Consider the following 26803-nt stretch of genomic DNA (forward strand, 5'->3'; position numbering starts at 1 on the left):
GCACAGAGATTTGTGCTGTGGTGACTTGGAAGAGCTATTTATGAAGGAAATGGAAGAGTGAGGGAGAAGGTCTGTTACCCTGTTGAGTTGTGAAAGTCTCCTGCAGGAACTGTCAGCAATTTCCTTACCAAGGCCACTATCATTAATATCAGCTTCAAAGACCTGCCCCTGTCATTGCAAGTCTCTGCGTATGGCTGGCTTCAGTCTTGCTGCTTTCCTCTTTTATAGTACTGAGTTCCATGTCTCAAGACTTCCCGCTGTACGCTCGCTTCCTGTTAGCTGCTGTGTTCCAAGTGCCGTGTATGAGCCATCCGCTGTTGGCAAATAGCCATTACAGGTGCAAAATTTCTCTCAATTGCCTTCTTAAATAATTTGTCTTCCCGCTGCTGCCGTGCGAGTTGCCAGCGAGACTCTCAACCCACCCGAAAAAGACAGAAAGAGTAGGGAAGATGTCGGGATACCAGCATGACGGCTTTTTTCCCCCAATTTTCCCAGGCCCCTGCCTCCAATGGCCTGGGAAAATTACTTCCATTATGTATCAAAACATTTCAAAAGTGTTATGCACTTTTTTTTTTACTTGCAGTAACTTATATTGGCAAATTTAGATACCCAGTATTCTATTTGCTTTTGTAAATATTTCCAGACATTGTCGAGAAATTGAAAGTAATGACACTAAAACTCAGTTTTCTTTCTCGGTTTTCCTGTACCCATTCAACCCTTCACTTCAATACTCACCAACTCTGCCCACCATTGCATACTTTTTGTCAGCTCTGCACATTTAAAAGTGTTTTCAATCTGCCTTATTCTTGCACCCAAATTGATGGTTCAGACTAATTTTCCCCACAAGTCCTTTGTTTTCCTTCCAGTAGTACCTTATAATATTAGAACAATGGACAAAAAGCTGACTGACTGTAACACTGCCCAGGGTGCAGTTGAGCTCAGTTAGTGGGAGGACCAGTTAGAGACCTGGGATCCTGTGCATAAATTCAAATTTATGTAATATGTAGAAGGTGCTATTCTCTTTGGGGACTGTTTCTATTTTGGTTAGAAACCAAACATTACCACCTGCTTTAGATCCCTTGATGTGTAACATTGAGTTTCATTCTAGGAAAAAGTGTTTCAGAAGTAGAAAACATTCACGTGCAGAAACACTATAAAATAGGATGTGCATACATAGAATAAAAAAGCAAGTTTTTTTTTCTAATGTTTTTCTCCATTTAACTTGCTTAACTTCAAAAGATGACCAAAGAAAGAGGACCCATGCAATAAATGGGGTGGGTGTGTGCCCCAGCAGTCTATGGCTGCACCAGGTCATGTAGAAGCAGCCGAAAGGTTAGTACCTCCCCAAGAAGCCTGGTTGCTAACCAGCTGCACTCAGTGGCTGACTGATTCAAACCCATCATTGCTACTCAAAGACCTACTCATTGACTCCTATATGCAATGGTGGGGGGGGGGGGGGGGGGGGAAGAGGTGAGCCTCTTATTACCAGTGAGCAGAAGGAGGAGCCCTGGATGCTAGACTTGATGCTGATGGGACACTGACTTGTACCTCCTTGTTGTGGCTATTGGTCATGCACATGCACCTCATGACTTTCCTGCCTGCCACCACGATGATGAGCAAAGGGACACTGAGATGATAAAATCAACTTGTCTTCCAGTCACTGCACAAACAGCATGAATGTAAGCAGTTTATGGCTGATTGTTCTCTCTGAATGTGAACAGTGATTCTTCTTCTTTGGCCTCCTTATCTCGAGAGGCAATGGGTAAGCACCTGGAGGTGGTCAGTGGTTTGTGAAGCAGTGCCTGGAGTGGCTATAAAGGCCAATTCTAGAGTGACAGACTCTTCCACAGGTGCTACAGAAAAAATTGGTTGTCGGGGCTGTTACACAGTTGGCTCTCCCCTTGCGCTTCTGCCTTTTTTCCTGCCAACTGCTAAGTCTCTTCGACTCGCCGCACTTTAGCCCCACCTTTATGGCTGCCCGCCAGCTCTGGCGAACGCTGGCAACTGACTCCCACGACTTGTGATCAATGTCACAGGACTTCATGTTGCGTTTGCAGATGTCTTTAAAGCGGAGACATGGCCGGCCGGTGGGTCTGATACCAGTGACGAGCTCACTGTACAATGTGTCCTTGGGGATCCTGCCATCTTCCATGCGGCTCAAATGGCCAAGCCAACTCAAATGCCGCTGGCTCAGTTGGGTGTATGTGCTGGGGATGTTGACCGCCTCGAGGACTTCTGTGTTGGAGATACGGTCCTACCACCTGATGCCAAGGATTCTCCGGAGGCAGCGAAGTTGGAATGAATTGAGACGTCGCTCTTGGCTGACATACGTTGTCCAGGCCTCACTGCCGTAGAGCAAGGTACTGAGGACACAGGCTTGATACACTCGGACTTTTGTGTTCCGTGTCAGTGCACTATTTTCCCGCACTCTCTTGGCAAGTCTGGCCATAGCAGTGGAAGCCTTTTCCATGCGCTTATTGATTTCTGCATCGAGAGACAGGTTACTGGTGATAGTTGAGCCTAGGTAGGTGAACTCTTGAACCACTTCCAGAGCGTGGTCCCCGATATTGATGGATGGAGCATTTCTGACGTCCTGTCCCATGATGTTCGTTTTCTTGAGGCTGATGTGCGGCCAAATTCGTTGCAGGCAGCCGCAATCCTGTCGATGAGTCTCTGCAGACACTCTGCAGTGTGAGATGTTAATGTAGCATCGTCAGCAAAGAGGAGTTCCCTGATGAGGACTTTCCGTACTTTGGTCTTCGCTTTTAGACGGGCAAGGTTGAACAACCTGCCACCTGATCTTGTGTGGAGGAAAGTTCCTTCTTCTGAAGACTTGAACGCATGTGAGAACAGCAGGGAGAAGAAGATCCCAAACAGTGTAGGTGAGAGAACACAGCCCTGTTTCACGCCACTCAGGATAGGAAAGGGGTCTGATGAGGTGCTGCTATGCTGAATCGTGCCTTTCATATTGTCATGGAATGAGGTGATGATACTTAATAGCTTTGGTGGACATCCGATCTTTTCTAGTAGTCTGAAGAGACCACGTCTGCTGACGAGGTCAAAGGCTTTGGTGAGATCAATGAAAGCAACGTTTAGGGGCATCTGCTGTTCACGGCATTTCTCCTGTAGCTGGCGAAGGGAGAACAGCATGTCAATGGTAGATCTCCCTGCTCGAAAGCCACACTGTGCCTCAGGGTAGACACGCTCAGCCAGCTTCTGGAGCCTGTTTAAAGCGACTCAAGCAAAGACTTTCCCCACTATGCTGAGCAGGGAGATTCCACGGTAGTTGTTGCAGTCACCGCGGTCACCCTTGTTCTTATAGTGGGTGATGATATTGGCATCACGCATGTCCTGTGGTACTGCTCCGTCGTCCCAGCACAGGCAAAGCAGTTTGTAGAGTGCTGAAAGTATAGCAGGCTTGGCACTCTTGATTATTTCAGGGGTAATGCCGTCCTTCCCAGGGGCTTTTCCGCTGGCTAGAGAATCAATGGCATCACTGAGTTCTGATTTTGTTGGCTGTACGTCCAGCTCATCCATGACTGGCAGAGACTGGGCTGCATTGAGGGCGGTCTCAGTGACAGCAGTTTCCCTGGAGTACAGTTCTAGGTAGTGCTCCACCCAGCAGTCCATTTGCTTGCATTGGTCAGTGATTGTGTCCCCTAATTTAGATTTGAGGGGGGTGATCTTCTTGATGGTTGGCCCAAAAGCTCTCTCAATGCCATCATACATTCTTCTGATGTTTCCAGCGTCAGAGGCCAGCTGAATATGACTGCATAGATGTTGCCAGTAGTCATCTGTGCAGCGCCTGGCTATTCTTTGTGCAGCGCTTCTGGCTGCTTTAAGTGCTACGGATGTTAATTCGCTGGGGGCTTTCTTGTAGTTCAGCAGTGCAATGCGCTTAGCGGCTATGACAGGTTCCAGCTCTTCATAGTGAGATTGAAACCAGTCTGCACTCCGCTTCACACGTTTGCCATAGGTGGTCATTGCTGAGTCATAGATGGCGTCTCTGATGTGGGCCCACTTGGTCTCTGCATCCCTTGTAGGAGTGTTTTGAAGGGCTTTTTCAAGTGAATTTAGAAACTTATGTAACAGCTGTGGATGACAAATTCTGCTAGTGTTGATGCATGGGCAGCCCTTCTGCTTGAAGTGATGCAGCTTCTTTGGTTTGAGTCTAACCTTGCTGCACACCAGGGAGTGGTCGATGTCGCAGTCCGCACTGTGGAAGCTGCATGTGATTTCATTCATCCTTCCAATGCCATAGCGCCCAAAGCAGGAGGGCCATGAGTCATGGTCAGCCCCAACCCTGGCATTAAAGTCCCCCAGCGGGAACAGGTGTTCGGTGTTGGGGATGCTACTAATGATATTATGGAGTTCCTCGTAGAACTGGTCTTTAGCTTCAGGTGGGGAGCAGAGTGTTTGAGCATAGATGCTGAGTAGGTGTGCTGGACCAGAGGCAGTGAACAGTCGGATGGACAGTATGCGTTCCAAGCCATTTGAGGGTGGCTCTATCATGCTGAGCAAAGAGTTTCTGATGGTGAAGCCCACTCCATGCTGTCTTGGCTGATTAACAGTGATTACACATCACAAAAGGTACTGCATTGGCTGTAAAGTGCTTTGGGATATCCTGAGGTTGCAAAGGCATTATATAAATGCAAGTCTTTCTTTTCCTTTCTTCCTTTTGTTTGTCTTTCTTTCCCCCTTCCTTCCCCACCTGTTGTGGTGAAAATGAAGCAGCGTATGCTGGCTATTCTCCAGTAGTCAAGTAACAACAAACAAAGACGGTATTCGGGTTAATCTTAATTCTTTGCAACAGGTTGATTGTTAAAGTGACCGCTGATAGGAATGCTTTGCAATTCACCCTATTGATACTGTTTTTCTGCATATGTTGCCAGTTTATTTTAAAAAGCCATAAGTCAGGTGAAGACAACAACTGGAGAAAATGATAAACTGGCCTCATTTGCAGTGAAAACATTGCTGGATTTTTTTTTTTAAATCCAAAAACCAAACAATTTGCTTCTCCTCATGCAAGTATTTTTCCAAGCTGGTAGAAGACTTTTCCATTACCTCCCGATTCATGCTAAGTTACTGTTTTGTAGACACTGGTGGCTTTTTCAAATCTTAGACATCAAGGGAGGAACTTCCATGGGGAGTTCTCCCACTGCTTCTTCATTTTTCAGGGGTTCCTGAGGCTCTGATGCTGAAATTACAGCAGGACAAACTTCATAGAAATCCTCCCTCGTGTTAACAGGCTATTCCAGTGCAGAGAGCATTGCAACCATGCCTAATTCTGTTCTCACCAGCCAGCTGCATACATAATTTTCAGCAGCGGGTCATTAAATGATAATCAGGAGCAGGAACACTTGCTGATTCTTCCACTTCCTAATCCAAGGCCAATTGAAATGTCTGAACTGTTAATCCAACCTAGTTCAACTAACTCAGCACATACCAGGAATTGAACCTGGCACCCTCTGGTGCTTAGGGGCTGGATTTTAAGAGCCTGCAGCCGGGCCGCCGTCAATGAACCATCGCAATCTCAAGCGCAGCAGCTCATTTAAATAGCCCAGGTGGCCCGCACCCCTCCACCCTCAAATCTCGTGGCGGGGGGCGGGATGTTCGTCCCCAGCAATGGCATCAGCTGCCTGTGTGCAGGCGGTGGCGCCAGCCATTTTTAAAGAGCAGCCAGCCCTGCTGCCTAATTTAAATTTTTACACACATACCCCCAAAATTAAATAAATACATTTCTTGTGCCTCTTTCCCACCCCCAATAACGATTACATTAACTATTTGCCCTTTCCCCCCCAAAACACTTACGTTTTACATCTGACCTCCACCACCCTTCCCAAAACTGCACAAAGTTTGAAGTTCAACCCGTCCCACCATCCCCTGCACCCATTAAGTGCATTTGATTCCTGACCCCCGCACTGAAAGTCTTACCTCCTCCCCCCTCCCCACCAGTGTCACGTCGGCCTTCCCTGAACGGCACGGGAGTGCTGGCTGCTGCGATGCCCTCAAGACTGGAGGTGAGCCTATGTAAATGTTTTTATTTTATTCATTTGAATATTTTAATTAAGGTCCCATCATCCAGCAGTGGGGGGGCACCACGGAGCCTTGCCGCCGCTGGGAGGATCCGGCCAGGCTCTCCTGGCGTCAAGGTCCGTGACGGGCTTCATCTGGACCCATCGTCAGGTGCCCCCCTCGCCACTCCCCCACGACGTCAAGGGCTTGGTAAAATCCAGCCGTATGTCTCAGCACGCATCACATAGTGTAGTATATCTATGACAGCAGGGGAAGCCACTCCCCTCCTCCACCACAGTTTTGAAGATTTATGTGACTAGGATTTTGGAGGTTACAGGTATTTAAAAACTAACCAGTTTGATATTTAAGGTATGCGCATAATCCCTTGGGGCAAGACCATTCAGTTCTTCTGCTTTGTAGAGAGGCTCTTCAAAGTCAGTTGTCTTGTTTGGTGGAAGCTCAAGATTTAAAGTGGCTATGATATTCCTGACACATTCGTACGCTTCTTCCTCTGTAGCTGCAAAATGATCAATGCATCCACTAACCCTGAAAAACAGAAAAATCACCAGATGTACAACATTCTATTTAAAAGGTGGGATGGCGGGGGTGAGGGAAAGAGAATACTTGAATCCAAAATACCTGTACCAGAAAGCATGGGGGAGTAGGGGAAGAAAGAGATTGTAAAACAAACTTCTCCACCATGGCGCAAAACAATTTCCATTTTGTAAGTTAAAACACTATTTCACCATGTCTATACATCCATGAGTTGAAAAAGACTTATGAAAGAAATTATAAGCCACTTAACTTACCACCACCCTATCTATTCCATACAGTAAGCTTGTGAAAATCATTTTTTTTAAAGGTTTAATAAAGAACAGAAGAGTCTGAGAAAACAGAGAAAGCATGTCTTGCATGCTTACATGTGGCCTTAAACCAATGAGATAGAGAGGTACAAAAGATAATCATATGGTATTGCATATGTTACGACCGAGGCGGGAGGAGTGCCCTGTTAATTCATTCCCACTTCTCCAAAGGTCATAACATATTATATTAAATTTTCCCACTTATCGATACAGTCAATCAGATACACTATTTTTCCCAGAATAGAATACACTAATCAGGTTTTTTAACTGAACAAAATTATCAGTTTGTTATAAAACAAGACTTAACTAGTAATGAAGTAAAACATAAACACACATCAAAATTTTTGTAGTTCCAACATTACATTTCTAAAAGTCCCCTTTTTTACCTTAGCATCTCACACTCACACACACAAGCCTATATACACCGGTTAACTGGGGGGAAAAAAGGATTTTTGGATCAGAGCTCTGTTACAGACAAAGAGACACCTGGACGGATCACTTGTCCACCCCTGAAGAAAACAGCAGATGAGACACACTGCATCAAAACTGGCACCCAGTCCAGTCTAACCTCCGAGCACACGCAGACAGGCCACCGAGATCCCCCTAGAACAGTTCTCTTCAGGTGGCGTTGAGAATTATTTTTAGCAGGCTTTCTTCAAATACAGGAAACAAGATGAATTGACACAATGGACTTCTGAGTCTTTTAGGGAATTGCTGGAAAGCGAGATGGGTTGTAATCTTCTGTTCTTCCTTGGAATTTTCTCCTTCTTCTGCAGCAGACTTGACTTTATCTCACTCCGGAAGGTAAACCACACTCACACAACCAGAAAGCTTGTTAGTTTTCTGCCCTCCCAGATGTGCTCTGCTGCTGCTGGGCTTGTCTAATCAAAGGAATGCTTGTGATTCTCTGCCCCTGTTACCAGGGTTTCTGCCTATCACCAAACTGAGTCATGCGAAAGCCAGCTGTTGCCAAATGAGTTCTTTCAGTGCCCTCTTGATTTAAAAAAATTTATTCAGTTTAACTATAAATTCCTTCAAAAATATTAACAAAAACAGAATCATTTTCAGAACACATAGTACAAACTATTTTACAGCACAGAAACAGGCCATTTGGCTCAACAGGTCCATGCCGCTGTTTGTACTCCACGTGCGCCTCATCCCACCCTTCTTCATCCAACTCCAACAAGATATCTGATGAAGGGTCACTGACCTGAAACGTAAACTCTGCTTCTCTCTCCACAGATGCTGCCAGACCTACTGAGTATTTCCAGCATTCCTTGTTTTTATTTCGGATTTCCAGTATCTGCCATATTTTGCTTTTATCCAACAAGATATCCTTTTATTCCTTTCTTTCCCATACGTTTATCTTGCTTCCCCTTAAATGCATCTGTACTAGTCACTCAACTACTTCTTATAGTGGCGAGTTCCACATTCTAACTGCTCTCTGGGTATAGATGTTTCTCCTGAATTACCTATTGCACCTAAATCTGGTTTTCTTTGCAAGTGGAAACGTCTTTTCTACATCTACCCTTTCAACCCGATTCGTTGTTTTCCGGTTTGTAGCCAGCTTGCTATCCATTCTGCTACCTGTCCCCCGACTCCACGTGTTCTGACCTATGTGGTCACGAATCTACTATATGGTACCTTATTGAAGTCGTTTTGAAAATCCAAATATATTACGGCAGGAATTTTTCTTTGGGCAGAAGGCCCCGTCGACCGGCCAAAAAGTTGGTGGTGAGCCTGCCTCCACTGAGCCTGGGGAGCCAGACTGGGACTTTTCGCTCTCCAGGCCTTTAATTGGTCTTGAGCAGGACTTCCACCTCCTTGAGGCAGGAAGTCCCACCTAATGGAGCTGCCAGCCAATCAGCGGGCCGGCGGCTCTTAGTCCCAGCAGCGTCACCGGGAGCGGTGGCCACTGCTGGGACTACACCCAGCCATTGGAAGATGAAGGATAGCCCCGGAAAAAAGAACAAAGAACAGTACAGCACAGGAACAGGCCATTCGGCCCTCCAAGCCTGTGCCGATCTTGATGCCTGCCGAAACTAACACCTTCTGCACTTCCAGGGCCCATATCCCTCTATTCCCTTCCTATTCATATATTTGTCAAGATGTCTCTTAAACGTCGCTATCGTATCTGCTTCCACCACCTCCCCTGGCAGCAAGTTCCAGGCACTCACTACCCTCTGTGTAAAAAACTTGCTTCGCACATCCCCTCTAAACTTTGCCCCTCGCACCTTAAACCTATGTCCCCTAGTAACTGACTCTTCCACCCTGGGAAAAAGCTTCTGACTATCCACTCTGTCCATGCCACTCATAACTTTGTAAATCTCTATCATGTCGCCCCTCCACCTCCGTCGTTCCAGTGAAAACAATCCGAGTTTTTCCAACCTCTCCTCATAGCTAATGCCCTCCAGACCAGGCAACGTCCTGGTAAACCTCCTCTGTACCCTCTCCAAAGCCTCCACGTACTTCTGGTAGTGTGGCGACCAGAATTGCACGCAATATTCTAAGTGTGGCCTAACTAAGGTTCTGTACAGCTGCAACATGACTTGCCAATTTTTATACTCTATGCCCCGACTGATGAAGGCAAGCATGCCGTATGCCTTCTTGACTACCTTATCCACCTGCGTTGCCACTTTCAGTGACCTGTGGACCTGTACGCCCAGATCTCTCTGCCTGTCAATACTCCGAAGGGTTCTGCCATTTACTGTATACCTCCCACCTGCGTTAGACCTTCCAAAATCCATTACCTCACATTTGTCCGGATTAAACTCCATCTGCCATTTCTCCACCCAAGTCTCCAACCGATCTATATCCTGCTGTATCCTCTGACAATCCTCATCATTATCCGCAACTCCACCAACCTTTGTGTCGTCCGCAAACTTACTAATCAGACCAGCTACATTTTCCTCCAAATCATTTATATATACTACAAACAGCAAAGGTCCCAGCACTGATCCCTGCGGAACACCACTAGTCACATCCCTCCATTCAGAAAAGCGCCCTTCCACTGCTAGCCTCTGTCTTCTATTACAGAGCCAGTTCTGTATCCATCTTGCCAGCTCACCTCTGATCCCGTGTGACTTCACCTTTTGCACCAGTCTGCCATGCGGGACCTTGTCAAAGGCTTTACTAAAGTCCATATAGACAACGTCCACTGCCCTTCCCTCATCAATCATCTTCGTCACTTCCTCAAAAAACTCAATCAAATTAGTACGACACGACCTCCCCTTCACAAAACCATGCTGTCTCTCGCTAATAAGTTCGTTTGTTTCCAAATGGGAGTAAATGCTGTCCCGAAGAATCCTCTCTAATAATTTCCCTACCACTGACGTAAGGCTCACCGGCACATAATTTCCTGGATTATCCTTACCACCCTTCTTAAACAAAGGAACAACATTGGCTATTCTCCAGTCCACTGGGACCTCACCTGTAGCCAATGAGGATGCAAAGAATTCTGTCAAGGACCCAGCAATTTCTTCCCTTTCCTCACTCAGTATTCTAGGGTAGATCCCATCAGGCCCTGGGGACTTATCTACCTTAATGCTTTGCAAGACACCCAACACCTCCTCCTTTTTGATAATGAGATGAAAGCTAAGTTTTTAGGGCCTCGCCAAGGACAATCGGTCGGGCCCAGTTGAGGCAAGGGGGGGTCAGTTAGGGGGTTGCGAGGAGTGTTGTGCATTGGGAGCGGGTTGGGGCTTCAGGGCAGCGCTTCGTGGATAAAAGGGTGCCTGATCAGGAGGGCACCCCGTAGGCCGCAAGAAGGCCGCCTGGTTTCATCAGGAGGGCTTTTTGAGGCCTCAGTCGACCACCAGCCAAGGATAAAATACCCGTGACGTGGGCGGAGGCCCTTAAGTGGCAGTTAACTGGCCACATAACAGCCTTGATTGGCCTGGGGCACGAGGGCCATTTCTCACCAGCGCCGCCCCGCGTCAATTGGCAAGGCGGGAGGGAGGGGGTCAGGAATGGCTCCCCCCACCCCTCGGCCTCCCACTCAATTTTACGCCCCCTCCCCCAGCCCACCCATTTCAGGGGCATTACATTCCGGCCTACGTCTACTACATTACCATTATCTACACTTTCTGTTACTTCTTCAAAGAGTTCAGTAAGGTGGGTAAAGCATGACCTTCCTTTTTGAAATATGTGTTGACTATTATATTTTCAGTTTCTAGATGTTTTTCTATTATATCTTTGAGTAAGGATTCCATTATCTTTCCTAACACTGATATTAAGCTAAGTTCCCTGGACTTGGGGATGTGGTAGGGAATGCGGGATTAATGTAAGATTAGTATAAATGGGTGGTTGTTGGTCGGCACAGACTCGGTGGGCCGAAGGGCCTGTTTCAGTGCTGTATCTCTCTATGACTCTATGATGCAATGCATCCAAATCATGGATTTGATCCTCTCTAAGTTTGATTAGTTAATTAATTATCTCCTCAATGATCAGCCAGAGTTCCTCCTCCTCCTCATCAGCAAACTTCAGAGGAGAACAGGATCAGGTTCTGGCAAATTGACAACCAACACTCCGTCAGGCCTCACTCTCCTCTGTTAAAAACATCCACTCCAGGTTCATCCTGGACAGCAATGATAACACCCCAGTTTCTTTTCTCCAATGTCAACCATCTCCTTAAACATCACTCCCCTGCCCCTTGCACCTCACCACCAATGACTGCGAGGGGCTCATGGACTCCTTTGTCACTAAAATTGAGACCAACTGTTCAGTGTTCACTGCCATTGCGAAGTCAAACCTCCCCAAGGCACCCCCTACCCTGGCCCTGAACGCGCATCTCTCAAGCTTCTCTCCCATCTTCCATGCCTTCACCATGCTACTCTCGCCCATCATAGTCACCTCTGCTCCCTCGACAACATTCTCATTAAATTGTCGATCACCCAACTTCCCATCCTGGTCCCCATTTTATCTGGCATTTTAAAAGGTTCCCTCTCCTCAGGTGTTAACCTCTCCCCTTTCAGAACGGCCATCATCACTGCCCCTGATCAATATATCACCATTGGCCCCTCTATCCTTATAAACTGCCACCTCATCTCCAACTTTGAATGCATTTCTGCCTAACTTTCCTGCAACTCCATGTCTGAATCTCTCCAATAAAATTTTTGCCCCTGCCACAGCACCAAAAGGCCCCAACCAAAGTCACAAAGGGCATTACCCGTGACCGTGAACATGATGCACAAAGCAAGGTACTGCAGGATTTAATTATTAAAACCATTACCACTGGGTCAATAGTTCCTCCCAATTGTTTGTTCATCTGAATAATATTGTATAATTTTTTTCTTAGAAGGTGCAACTAGATTTGTTAATGCTCATTTCTATCTTCTCCCCTCCTCTGCTGATGGCCCTCCTGTCCCTTGTGTCAGTTGACTGTCGTGTGTGACCTTTCACAGTAAGTGTCAGATCAGGAATTGAACCTGGGACCTTCTGGTCGATATGGTTTATTACCATATTACCTTGTGCCTTTGGGAAGCTGCAAACATCTGTTACTGAAATTAAGACATTATTTTGTGAGGGTGATCGAACTGAGGAATCTTGCAGATCCCACAAAAATAATCTATCAACTTCCTTGGAAATTATGACCACTCTGTATGTAGTTTTGTCATACGATTTTGACAAGAAGCTAATATTTGGAAATTTAGTATATAGTGAACACTTGAATCAGTAATTAAAGTTATCAGTCCAAATCTTAAAAAATGCCTACAGACTCATCGAGTCATTTTTGATGCCATTTAGAATAACCACTCCCATCTCATCATGATAAAATACGTTTCCAGTACTTACTTTGCATGCAGAATTGCACCTCCCAGTTCTTCAGGGCTAACGTCTTCTCCTGTTGCTGCTTTAACCAGTGGGGGTCCAGCAAGAAATATTGTCCCAATCCTGTTCACCATCACTGTTTCATCTGCCATTGTTGGGATATATGCCCCACCAGCTGTGCATGAACCACACACAACTGCCACCTAGAGGGTACATTGAGACATTGAAATTTCAGCAGTGCATTCTACAGTGCATTTAATGAATAACTAACACAGCAAATAAATACTTCTAAATTTTCCCCCTTTTATTTCCTTCTTTTCTGAATGTTTTGTTTCATAATTTCCTGAAGACACAGGGGGTAAAATTGGTTTTTGGTGATAGTGATTTGGTAACCCTACCACTAAAGTTATGGGAAAGACGATCGGACAGGGTGTAAAATGGGCTGCCGATTCTTGATCGCCTGCTTTGCGCTATCGTCAATGACCAATTTCACCCCAACGGACACTTACTGCAATAAAAGCCTCAATTTTAACTCCCCACCACCCACCACCAACACCCCCCCCCCCCCCACCCACAATCAGGAAGGCAAGGTTGAGGAAACAGGTTAAAATTTTGAAAATTGGGACCCTGCCCTGATCCGTCCGCCGTAAATTTAACAGTAGTAATTTAATCCATCGACAAAGTTTCCACTAAAGGCAGGTGGAAGGGTCTACTTAACATGCAAAAGTAGTGGCCTGATGAAATCATCAGTGCTGCAATGTAATGTCAATGTTAATGGCGAGTTATGCACTGTTTGCTGCACAGCAGCAGATTCACAACAGGAGGAGCCAACTGGCCAGAAGAGGCCATGTTGAGTGTAAGAAATGTCTTTCTGCTTAAACTCTTTTTGGGCCAGGAAGAGATGGAGTGCTCCCCTCCCATCCCGAAGTCCCTCAAGGAGTGCTTAGGTTTCTCCAGCCCCAGCCTCTCCCTAATTTTGAGAGATCCCCAGCCCCCGATCTTGAAGTAACCTCCACGATACCTGATCTCGAAAGAACACCACCGTCCCAACGATCAATCAGCGATCCACAAATCATAGATCAGCGAGGAGTCAACACTTTCAGAATAAAAGGACAGGGGTGAAAAATCAGTTACCTGAGGGATGCCCACTGCAGACATCATTGCTTCATTGTAGAACATTCTACCTCCTTGGTTCTTATCAGGAAATATATCTGCCTGAAAGGGACAAAAGTACAATCTTTTGAGTATATTCATGTTCCATTGCACAGTTCTAATAAATGTTGTCACAATTTCAACGCATTATAACCCAAAAGCTATTTGTGATCGGATTCATCTGTGGGCCTCACCAGGCTTGCTGTTCTATATGCTTCTGGACTTCTGTGGGGTATTGCCAGAATTCAGCACTGTTCCCTTTTCTCCCTTTTTGCTATTGAGGAAAAGCAAGGGGGTATCATAAGGAACAGAGCTACTTCCAAAGCAAAAAGCAAGTGGAAGTACTTTACTCAGTCTTTATGACCTGTAGTTTTAACGGAACTAACGGTTCTGCAAAGGTATCTTTCCACAGTATAAAGTACTCACTTTTTTTACTATCATTGGCACTATAACCCATATATTTTCCCCCTTGGTTAACTGTGGGGAATTGGCTGGCCTCCACATGACAACTGCCCAGGGGGCACATTTGGGACTTGTGGGTACAGCACCAAATCCCAGCACCCCATGATACAATGGCCTAAAGCAAGAAACTGCAGCCTGTGATTTTAAAAAATTAGTTCTTCAGAGCATGTTACAAAGAAGTAACAAGTCTTTAGTGACTTTAGTAAAGTGCACGAGATAGCATCTTAATCTTGTTATTGCCATGTAAAGGTTCCTGACTATGTGCTATCCATGAAGAATTCTCTTACCTGAAGTGGCAAAAATGCTCCCCCACTATCCACCACGTATATACAAGGCAGTCCATTTTGAATTGCAATGTCCTGAGCTCTCAGTTGCTTCTTCACTGTAACTGGGTAAGCTGTCCCTCCTTTGACTGTTGCATCATTGGCAATGAATACGCACCAAACTCCACTGATTTTCCCTATCCCTAAATGGAACAGTTACATTGCAAAAGATAACAAATAATACTGAAATAAAAGCAAAATACTGCAGATGCTGGAAATCTGAAATAAAAACAGGCAGTGCTAGAAATATTCAGCAGGTCAGGTAGCATATGTGGAGAGAGAAGCAGAGTTAACATTTCAGGTCTATGACCTTTCATCAGAACTGGCAACAGTAAGAAAAATATTAGCTATTATGCAAGTGAAGTGTGGGGAATGGGGGGGGGTGGTGGTGGGGGTGGGGGTGGGGTGGGAAGAGAACAAAAAGGAAAGTGTGTGAGGAAGAGGGCAGGAGAGATTAAATAACAAAGATGTCATGGGACAAAGGCAAGGAGCATGTTAATGGTTGTGGTGAAAGACAAAAAGAAAGTGAAAGGTCAAAGACATGGCTTGGCCATGTGAGCCACATGGAAGATGGCAGGATCCCCAAGGACACATTGTACAGCGAGTTCATCACTGGTACCAGACCCACCAGCCGTCCATGTCTCCGCTTTAAAGACGTCTGCAAACGTGACATGAAGTTCTGTGACATTGATCACAAGTCGTGGGAGTCAGTTGCCAGTGATCGCCAGTGCTGGCAGGCAGCCATAAAGGCGGGGCTAAAGTGCGGCGAGTCGAAGAGACTTAGTAGTTGGCAGGAAAAAAGACAGAAGCGCAAGGAGAGCCAACTGTGTAACAGCCCCAACAACCAACTCTATCTGCAGCACCTGTGGAAGAGTCTGTCACTCTAGAATTGGCCTTTATAGCCACTCCAGGCGCTGCTTCACAAACCACTGACCACCTCCAAACGCTTACCCATTCTCTCTCGAGCGGTAGAGTGGTTAGCACCGCAGCCTCACAGCTCCAGCAACCCGGGTTCAATTCTGGGTACTGCCTGTGCGGAGTTTGCAAGTTCTCCCTGTGACCGCGTGGGTTTCCACCAGGTGCTCCGGTTTCCTCCCACAGCCAAAGACTTGCAGGTTGATAGGTGAATTGGCCATTGTAAATTGCCCCTAGTGTAGGTAGGTGGTAGGGGAATTGAGGGGATGTGATAGGAATATGGGATTAATGTAGGATTAGCATAAATGGGTAGTTGTTGGTCGGCACAGACTCTGTGGGCCGAAGGGCCTGTTTCAGTGCTGTATCTCTAAAAATAAAACAAGGAGGCCAAAGAAGAGAAGAAGAAAGACAAAGCATTAATCCAGAGAGAGTGTTAATGGCAGATTAATGAGCAGCTCTGTCCAAAAGCACATCATGAAAAAAGGCATGTGGTTAAAAAATAAAATAAACTAATTTAAAAAAATAAAAAAGACCAGTCATGCTCTGAAATTGTTGAACTCAATGTTGAGTTTGCAAGGCTGTAGAGTACCTAATCGAAAGATGAGGTACTGCTCTTCAAGCTTGCGTTAATGTTCACTGGAACACTGCAGCAGGCCAAGGACAGAAATGTGGACAGGAGAGCAGGGTGGTGTGTTAGAGTCAGAGAGTTGTACAGCACAGAAACAGGTCCTTCGGCCCATCGTGTCCGTGCCGGCCATCAAGCACCTCACTATTCTAGTCCCATTTTCCAGCAATTGGCCAGTAGCCCTGTATGCTATGGCATTTCAAGTGCTCATCAAAATACTTCTTAAATGTTGAGGGTTCCTCCCTCTACCACCCCTTCAGGCAGTGTGTTCCAGATTCCAACCACCCTCCAGGTGAAAACGTTTTTCCTCAAATCCCCTCTAAACCTCCTGCCCCTTACCTTAAATCTATGCCCCCTGGTTATTGACACCTCCGCTAAGGGAAAAGTCTCTTCCTATCTAACCTATCAATGCCCCTCATAATTTTGTATACCTCAATCATGTCCCCCCTCATCCTTCTCTGTTTTAAGGAAAACAACCCTAGCCTTTTCAGTCTCTCTTCATAGCTGAAATGCTCCAGCCCAGGCAACATCCTGGTGAATCTCCTCTGCACCCTCTCCAGTGCAATCACATCCTTCCTATAGCGTGGTGCCTAGAACTGTACACAGTACATGAGCTGTGGCCTAACTAGCGTTTTATATAGCTCCATCATAATCTCCCTGCTCTTCTATTCTATGCCTCGGCTAATAAAGGCAAGTATCCCATATGCCTTCCTAACCACCTTATCTCCCTGTGCTGCTGCTTTCAGTGATCTATGGACAAGTACGCCAAGGTACCTCTGACCTTCTGTACTTCCTAGGGTCCTACCATCCATTGTATATTCCCTTGCCTTGTTAGTCCTCCTAAAATGCATCACCTCACACTTCTCAGGATTAAATTCAATTTAAACAGCTCCGCCCATCTTATCAGCCCATCTATATTGTCCTGTAATCTAAGGCTTTCCTCCTCACTGTTTACAACACCACCAATTTTCGTGTCATCTGCAAACTTACTGATCATACCTCTTATATTCACGTCTAAATCATTAATGTACACTACAAACAGAAAGGGTCCCAGCACCGATCCCTGTGGTACACCACTGGTCACAGGCTTCCACTCGCAAGAACAACCAGCGACCATTACCCTCTGTTTCCTGCCAGTAAGCCAATTTTGGATCCAATTTGCCAAATTGCCCTGGATCCCATAAGCTCTTACCTTCTTAACCAATCTCCCATGTGAGACCTTATCAAAACCCTTACTGAAGTCCATGTAGACTACATCAACTGCTATACCCTCATCATCTAGTCACCTCCTCAAAAAATTCAATCAAGTTAGTTAGACACGATCTCCCCCGACAAAGCCATGCTGACTATCCCTGATTATTCCCTGCACTCCAAGTGGAGATTAATCCTGTCTCTCAGAATTTTTTCCAATAATTTCCCAACCACTGATGTTAGACTCACCGGCACGTAATTACCTGGTCTATCCCTGCTCCCCTTCTTGAATAATGGTACCACATTCGCTGTCCTCCAGTCCTCTGGCACCTCTCCTGTGGCCAGAGAGGATCTGAAAATTTGTGTTAGAGCCCCTGCTATCACCTCCCTTGCCTCACATAACAGCCTGGGATATATCTCATCTGGGCCTGGGGATTTATCCACTTTTAAGCCCGCTAAAACATCTAATACTACCTCCCATTCAATGTTAATATGTTTAAGTATATCGCAATCCCCCTCCCTGATCTCTAGACCTACATCGTCATTCTCCACAGTGAAAACAGATGAAAAGTAATCATTTAAAACCTCACCTATGTCCTCTGGCTCCACACACAGATTGCCACTTTGGTCCCTAATGGGCCCTACTCTTTCCCAGGTTATCCTCTTGCCCTTAATATACTTATAAAATGCCTTAGGATTTTCCTTTATCTTGCCCACCAGTGTTTTTCATGTCCCCTCTTCGCTCTCCTAATTACATTTTTAAGTACCCCCCCTACACTTTCTATACTCCTCTAATGCCTCTGCTGTTTTCAGCACTCCGAATCTGCCATAAGCCTCCTTTTTTTTCCTGATCCAATCCTCTATATCCCTCGACATCCAGGGTTCCCTGGACTTGTTGGTCCTACTCTTCACCTTAACGGGTACCATGTTGGCTCTGAACCCTCACTATTTTTCCTCTTTGAATGACCCCCACTGGCCTGATGTAGACTTTCCTACAAGTAGCTGCTCGTGGTCCACTTTGGCCAGATCCTGTTTTATCAAATTGAAATCAGCCTTTCCCCAATTCAGTACCTTTATTTCTGGCCTGTCTTTGTCCTTTTCCATAACTACCTTAAATCTTAGAGTTACTATCCCCAAAATGCTCCCCCACTGATACTTCTACCACTTGTCCAGCTTCATTCCCTAGGATTAGTCCAGTACTGCCCCTTCTCCTGTAGGACTTTTTAAGTACTGGCTCAAAAAGCTCTCCTGTATGCATTTTAAGAATTTCTTCCCCTTTAAGCCTTTTGGACTAAGACTATCCCAGTTGATATTAGGTAAGTTGAAATCCCCTAAAATTATTACCCTATTATTTTACACCTCTCTGAGATTTGCCTACATATCTGCTCCTCTATCTCTCCCTGACTGTTTGGAGGCCTTTAGTACATGCCCAGCCAAATGATCACCCCCTTTTCTACCCATATGGCCTCATTTGAGGAACCTTCTAAGATATCATCCCTCCTTACTCCAGTAATTGACTCCTTGATCAACAGTGAAATACTACCTCCTCTTTTATCCCCTCCCCTATCACGCCTGAAGATTCTATACCCTGGATTATTGAGTTGCCAGTCCTGCCCCTCCCTCAGCCATGTCTCTGTGATAGCAATAATATCATAATCCCATGTGCTAACCAATGCCCTCAATTCATCTGCCTTATTCATAAGACTCCTTGCATTAAAGTAAATGCGGTTCAACCTTGCATTTTTCGCTTGTGCCTTAACAGGTCTATATTTGCTCTGCCTTCCAAACTAACTCAGTTTCTCTTCTATATTTGGCTGTGCCTCACCCCCTACTGTACCTCCACTCTATATCCCATCCCCCTGCCAAATTAGTTTAAACACCCCCCACCCCCACCTAACAGCACTAGCAAACCTCCCAGCAAGGATGTTGGTCCCGTTTCGGTTCAGGTACAACCCATCCAACTTGTACAGGTCCCACCTTTGCCAGAAACAGACTCAGTGATCCAGGAACCTAAAGCCCTCCCTCCTGCATCATCTCCTCAGCCACGCATTCAACTGCTATATCCTCCTATTCCTATACTCGCTAGCACGTGGCACAGGGAGTAATGTTGAAATGGCAAGCTTTGTTTTAAATTATTTTATTTTATTTTTTAACCATGTGCCTGTTTTTCCTGTCGTATTTTTGGACAGAGCTGTTCATTATTCTGCCATTAGCACTCTCTCTGGACTAATGCTTTGTCTTTCACCACAAACATTAACACGCACATGGCTTTTGTTACATGACATCTTTGTTATTTAATCTCTCCTGCCCTCCGCCCTATCACACACCTTCATTTTTGTTCTCTTCCCCACCACCATCCCACCCCCTTCACTTGCTTAAAACCTAATACTTTTCTTACCTTTGCCAGTTCTAATGAAAGGTCACAGACCTGAAACGTTAACCCTGCTTCTCTCTCCACAGATGCTGCCTGACCTACTGAGTATTTCCAGCACTTTCTGTTTTTATTACAAATAATACTGAATTAGGTGATGATGTTCAATCACAATCATTACTCTAAATTATTCACGAGATCAATTCTAAAATCAATTTGCAACAATGAAATGCTGGGCTAAACAAATAGAAAATGTCAGCCAAGCACCCATTCTGTTTGTTACTCACTGACTCCCTGGTACAAATGCAAATGTATGAATGTCAAATAAAGGCTGAATTGTGATATCTCCCCCAATAGTCTGCTGTTGCGCGCTATCCAGGTTCACACAATGTGGAATATTCTCTTAGATAATGCATTTAATATGAATCAGCACCTTCAGATGAGAAAATTGAGGGGAAAAAAAACAAAAGTCCTCTAGTTTTGTGTTTAAGTTTGACCCCACTACTGCAGAGCTCAAAGAGTTAAGAAAGTTCAGTTAAACAATCACAGTGAATCATTTTGTTGCAACAATGGAACTTGTCTGTACATGTAGTACATGTTTTAGTAAGGAGGCAGCTCTTTTTAGATTGACCTTCACAGACTAAACAGCAAGAATTTTTTTCATTTAGAGAGATGGGCCTACTCATAGTTTCACACAGAGTATAACAGTTTCTCTCACAATGACTCTGACAGATATTGATTGTTCATAGCTTAACAAGGACAGTCGGGAGTTGCTAGACTTTGCACTTTGATCCCAGGAGTAGCCCGATAATGTTGGTTCAGTCCAGCCCAGTTACTCATTTCTTCATGCATCCTTATGTACAGGAATCTAAAACTGGTGCTTATTTTCGAAATATCTTGACTTTATAAAAACATACATCTCATACTGATATTGCCAATACTGGATGTTTTGTAATTGTAGCTGTCAACACCAGAAATTGCTGTTTTTTTAACCATTTATTGTTCTGGTTTGAATTGTCTCAACTTTATTTTGACATTCAGATCTAAAACTTTAATTTTGAACATCGTAAAATAAGGTCTGTGAGTGCATTACTCTTACTATCTTTCACTAAATTGCTATCTAATAAGGAAGTCACTGGACAGCAAACAGAAGCAGGATTGCTGAATTCTTCCCCTCCTTAATTTGAAAGTGCAAAGGCCAACTATAGCATTGATAGATTTTTGGGCACTAAGGGAATCAAGGGATAGGGGGAAAAGGGTGGGAACGTGTAATTGATACAAGTTCTGCCATGACCTTACTGTAAGGCACAGGGGCTCGAGGGGCCAAACAGCCTACTCCTGCTCTTATTTCTTATGTCTTTATCTTTATCACCATCTGCCTAAAATTATCTAGCTCAGCACAGACTAGGAACTGAACAAGTCTGTATAACTGAGTACAGTGAGCAATGCCCACTAAGGCACTGGAAAAGACACATCACTACCATTCTTAAAATATCAACAGTTATAAAGGATTACAAATATAATATCTTTTGATTTGTCCTGTCAATGCTTGATTATTTTCTGCTTAAATAGTGAGTGATGATATCATCTGGATATTTATTTTCTATTTATTTTATTTAGCAACAGATTGATAGTTATCTTTAAGATAAGATGTTAAATCCAGGTCCCATCTGCTCTCTCAGGTGGATGTAAACAATTCCATGGCTCTACCCCTGGTGTCCTGGCCAATATTTATCCCTCAACCAACATCACTGAAAACAGACTATCTGGTCATTTATCACATTGCGATTTGTCAGAGCTTGCTGTGCGCAAATTGATTGCCACATTTCCTACACTGCAGCATTACATTTTACATCACATTGCAAAGAGGTCATGAAAGTCACTATAGAAATGCAAGTTCTTTCTTTTTACTGGTTTGAAGAAGTTATTGAAGGCATCTATTATACAACCGAGCTAACCCCTGGGGGACTGCAATCACAAACCCAGAAATGATGGACAGCAGAATTTTGGATGAGCTTAGATTTTTTTTATTATTCGTTCGGGGGTTGTGGGTGTTGCTGGCTAGGCCAGCATTTATTGCCCATTCCTAATTGCCTTTGAAAAGGTGGTGGTGAGCTGCCTTCTTGAACTGCTGCAATCCATGTGGGGTAGGTACACCCACAGTGCCTTTGGTAGGGGTGAAAATGGGAGGCCATCCTGGAGAGCTTTAGGATAACTGAGCCTGGAACTGACAAAAGCAGAAGTGAGAGTTTCAGCAGCAGATGGGCTGAGACAGGGCTGGAGATAGATGTTGTTACAGAGGTGGAAGCCTTTGTGATAGAGAAATGTGGAGTTGAAACTTCAGCTTAAGTTCAAATAGGACTGCGAGATTCGAACATCTGTTTCAACCAAGATGAAGGCTGGGGAGGCAGTTGGTGGTGGAATCAGTAGCGAGGTTACAAAACTTGTGGCGATGGCCGAAGACCATGGCATCCATCTTGCCAATGTTTAACTGGGGGGAATTATGGCTTATCCAAGACTGGATGTTGGAGGAGTGACCTGGCAACAAAGTGACCTTGAAGGGGTTGAGAGAGGTGATGGAGAGGACAAGCCAGTTGTGAGCATGTCCTCGGATGGTGTCGACAAGGTGTAACATGTAAATGAGGAAGAAGAAGGGGCCCAGGAAAGATCTTTGTGGGACTTGGTGGTAATGGTGCCGGGGCAGGAAAGGAAGTCATTACTGAAGATGCTTGGCTATGGTTTGATAGATAGGAATAAAAGCAGGTGAGAGCAGCCCCAATTACATCGGAGGAAAGGCACTGGAGGAGAATGACATGGTCGAATCTGTCAAAGACTGCAGAGAAGTCAAGAAAGACAAAGCAGGTTGGCGCACTATGTTTACATTCACATAAGTTCCTACATTAAACTACACTTCAAAAGTGCTTATTTGGCTGAAAAGCTCTTTGGGACATCCTGAAGTTGCAAAATGCATTTTACAAATGCAAGTCTTACTTTTCCTTTCTTTTGGATGTTGTCTGTGTCTTTGATTAGGGGTCTTTGATCTTTGATCAGTGCTCGGGCTAAGGCAGAAAGCTGACAAGATTCAAACATGGAGTTGCAGGAAAGATGGGCACATATTTGCGAGGCAATAACAGATTCAAGGACTTCGGAGAGGAAAGGGTTGAAGGTAAGATGGCAGTTTGCTAGGACAGAGGATATGAAGGTAGGCTTTTTGAGGAGGGGGTGATGGCAACAATTTTGAAAAATTGGTGACAGTATCTGCGAAAGGGGAACCATTTACAGTGTCAGTGACAACCAGGACGGGAAATTAGGTGATCAACAGAATTGTGTGAATTGGGTCAATGGAGCAAAAGATATGCTCGTGGACAAGATGAGGTCAGAGAGGGCATAAAGAGAGACAGGAAAGAAACAAGAGAAATACATGGGTTCAGGGTTAGGGAAGGATGGAACCTTGGGGAAATTTGGGCAAGGGATCCCACATTACTAGGGATAAGGATATCAAAGATGGAGATGAGGAAGTGGTTGAGCTGATCAACAGCAGTGGAAGTATCTTGGTGAATAAAATGCCAAAGGTTACTCAGTTGCAAGTTAAAAAGTAAAGTTGTAAGTGACACACTCTTTAAAATTAAACCAAATGAACAGATGTATCCCTAAGGGTAAATACTATTTCTCAAAATCAAGAAAAAGTAATTGATACACCATTAACACTGAAGATTTCATATATATCGGTAGAAATAAATTTACAACAAGGCCAGAAATCAACAACTCCAAATGTTATTGGTGGAGAAACTAATGTTGTTTTAAAATCCCAAGACAAAATGACTAACAGAATATCAGACTAATGTTTACAATAATCTTTTGATTAAAAAAAGTAGACTTGTACATTAATACCAGTTAAGCAGCCTGCAGCAGGAATATCTCCATATGGCATTCCCAGACCAGCAAAGGGAGACAACTCCAGGATCCCCTCTTTGTCCAGAAGCAACTGTAAACGCTCTCGGACCAGCAGTTTTTTATTCCTCTGGGTGTGCCTCAGAATTGCTTTTTCACCTCCACCCTTCATTACTTGCTCCATCAGCTCCAAATACCTGTTTCAAGAAACATATTAATGATACCGGAATTCAGCCAAAATCTCTTGTGTCAGACTAGACAGTGTAAGGGAGCAGGGTGATGGTGGGGGGTGGAGGGGATGATGGGGAACAGAATGATCAGCCTGGATTTCTGTCCACCTTCTAACTAGCAGGGTCACTGGATATTGTTACGACCGAGGCAGGAGGAGTGCACTGTTTATTCTAGTCCCACTTCTCCACAGGTCAGAGCATATATTTAAATTTTCCCACTTACTGATACGGTCAATCATATACTCTATTTTTCCCAGAATAAAACACCAGGTTTCTTTACTGAACAACAAAATTATCAGTTTATTATAAAACAAGTCTTAACCAATAATGAAGTAAAGCATAAACACACAGATTGAAATTTTAAAGTTCCTTTTTTTAACCTTAGCCCCTCATACACACACTCCGTTGACCCAGAAAAATAAAGGGATTTTTGTTTCTCGCTCTGTTACAGACAAAAAAAACACTTGGACTGGATACTTGCACATTCTTGAATAAAACAGCAGATGGGATATGTTGTGTTCCAAAACTGGCATACAGTCTGGCTTCCAAGTACAAGTAGACGGGTCATTAGGATCTTTTAGAACAGTTCTTTTCAGGCAGCGCTGAGAATTAATTTAGCAGGCTTTTCTTCAGAGACAGGATACGAGATGAGTTGACAAAGTGGACTTCTCAGTGTCTTTTACAGAGGTGCTGGAAAGCTAAATTGGGTTGTGGTCTTCTCTCTTTCCTTGGGAATTCATTTCTCTCCTTGGAAGTTCCCTTCCTTTTACTGCAGGCTTTTAAAAGAAATGTAACGGGCTGGGCTAAGCTGGGGTTCTGAACTGCAGTTTTTATTTTTTTTTCAAACTTCAACCCCTTTTTAAACAGTTCATTCCCTACTCCAAACAATTCAAAAGTGAAGCTGTAAACAGAAGATCCACCTTCTGACCTGTCACTTCTCTGCACACATCTTCACCAGTTACCAGGGTTTCTGTTCTATTTTTAATAAGTCATGTGACAACCAGTAAATGATGTTGTCAACAAATCTTTTCAGTGTTCTCTTGATGAGCCTCTTGAAAAAAAAACTTGTCCAACATTTCTTCAGTTTGACTATGAATTCTCAAAAAAATATTTTAACAAAAACAGAAGCACTTTTGTAACAATATCGGTTGTGGATAAAATCATACTCAACTGTGATTCCTCCACAGTTAAACAGCTTGCTAACACTCAGTGTTTAGATGCACAAGTGAAGAATGGACTCTTTCTGGAATGTTTCAGGTGTTCATGGAACTCAACCCCAGCAGAAGGAGAGAGAAAAGGGGAGAGAAATTGAAATGGAAATATGTTCTGAGAATGTTACAAGAGGCTTTATTTCTGTACTCAGAAATTAGATTTCTATGTGTTTTAAAACTGAGAAAAGGATTTTTGCTTAGTGGAAGGCGCCTGCAAATAGTTGGAATTCCTGCAATGTTTTGAAAGGAAGTTCATAACAAAAGTTGAACTTTATGGGTGCTTTGAAAGGAAGTTGATCTTGTACAAGGACAGGAAAGTCAGCAATTTCAAGGAAACCACAGCAGGTTGGCCTTCTTCAGAGCAGTTTTTTTTTGAATGAGAAGAGGCCCTGTATCTGGACATGTGGCCATGTTCAGGAAGGTTTTTTTTTCACTTTGGACCCTTTAAAAAGCCAGTGAGTAGGACAAAAGGCAGGCATTAGAAATCTTTGCTTTGAACTGCCTAGAGCAAGAGAGGAAGACCCAGGAAAGTGATACCTCTCTCTGTAAAGGAATCCAACATCTCTTGAGAAGAAGCCCTGCATCCAGTGTGGTTCCTGCTGCCTCCTGTGTTGTAAGAAATCCTGAATTCTGAAGAAGTTTTCTACTGCTAAACTGCTGCTGACCTAAGCAGACCTCTCTTGCTACACCACTGATGAAAGACTTATGTGACACCTGCTGCAGTTAAATTGCCGTGGATGCCTACCCATCACAGACTGTTCATCAACCACGCCTGGAGGAACTGTGAGCGGCATCCAACTATTCGACTCTGGGATACCTCACCATACCCAAAAACAACCTACCAGAATGTGATAAACTCACTTATTTTTATTATTCCTTCTATTCCTAAGAAACAGCTGTAAACCAAAATCCTGTTTCCCCAGTTAACCATTTATTTTTAATGTATGTGTGTGTGCATGAGGGTTAAGCAATTAAGAAGTTTTTCATATATATAGATTTATCTCGTTAGTAGTTGAGACCTATTATTTCTTTTCTAATAAATAGTTAATGTTGTTGGCATTTAAAGAAATCTGGTTTGATGTGCTTTATTCTGGCGGACAAATAGAGGGCTGGATTTTAAAATGGGCGGACAGGAGCTGGCCATCAGTGTAAAAGTCGGTGGCGAACCCACATCTGCGCAGCCAAGGCATCCAACTGGCATTTTAGGGGTTCCCAGGCTTTAACTGTTCAGAGGTGGGACTTCCACCCGCTTGATGGAGGACTTCCCGCCTCACTGAACTGCTGGCCAATCATCAGGCTGGCAGCTCTTTGTCCCAGCAGCGCCACCTGGATCATTTTTTTTACATGTATATAAACCTGGAAACTGCATAAACAAAGAACTTTTAAAGTGATCTATGAGGTGATATTTCATCTATTTAATAATGACTGTATAAGTTAGCAGACCCACTAATACTGAACTCTTGAGCATGTCAGGAATTAATACCTGGAAATTGAACACACCTAGCCTAGAATTTTCAGTTCATTAATTTTAAAAACAGAAAATTTATGCTTAAATGCTTAAAGGAAAGAAAATAAAGGTAGGAAAGAACTAATGGTGAAAGTGGTACTGGAGCCCTGACATAAGAAATAGGAGGAGTAGGAGTACGCCATTTTAACCTGCTTTGCCATTCTCCAACATATAGGAACACCTGGGGGTTGTGGTTTGAAAGGGGCCAATGGCTGTTTGGTCCCATCCTCTTCAGCCCTCTTCCTCACGAGGTTAGACTCCTGTTCCACCCAATATTG

General features: G+C 44.3%; 1 protein-coding gene across 4 annotated transcripts in view; it reads right to left on the reverse strand.

Annotated features, from left to right (window-relative positions):
* The window catches only part of si:ch211-198n5.11 (methylcrotonoyl-coenzyme A carboxylase 2), a 125802-nt gene that overhangs the window by 72030 nt on the left and 26969 nt on the right, over positions 1 to 26803 (reverse strand). For all 4 annotated transcript variants that reach the window (XR_010975516.1, XM_068037263.1, XM_068037262.1 and 1 more), the window contains exons 3-7: positions 23578 to 23774; positions 14549 to 14727; positions 13782 to 13862; positions 12672 to 12850; positions 6369 to 6561 (exon numbers count right to left, since the gene is read on the reverse strand). Coding sequence is in view for 3 of the 4 variants with exons in the window: in XM_068037263.1 (XP_067893364.1) it covers positions 6369 to 6561; positions 12672 to 12850; positions 13782 to 13862; positions 14549 to 14727; positions 23578 to 23774 (829 nt within the window). In the remaining variant the exon portion in view is untranslated. The remainder of the gene's footprint in view (positions 1 to 6368; positions 6562 to 12671; positions 12851 to 13781; positions 13863 to 14548; positions 14728 to 23577; positions 23775 to 26803) is intronic.

This window comes from Heterodontus francisci, chromosome 8 (assembly GCF_036365525.1).
Source record: "Heterodontus francisci isolate sHetFra1 chromosome 8, sHetFra1.hap1, whole genome shotgun sequence".
Taxonomy (NCBI): Eukaryota; Metazoa; Chordata; class Chondrichthyes; order Heterodontiformes; family Heterodontidae; genus Heterodontus; species Heterodontus francisci.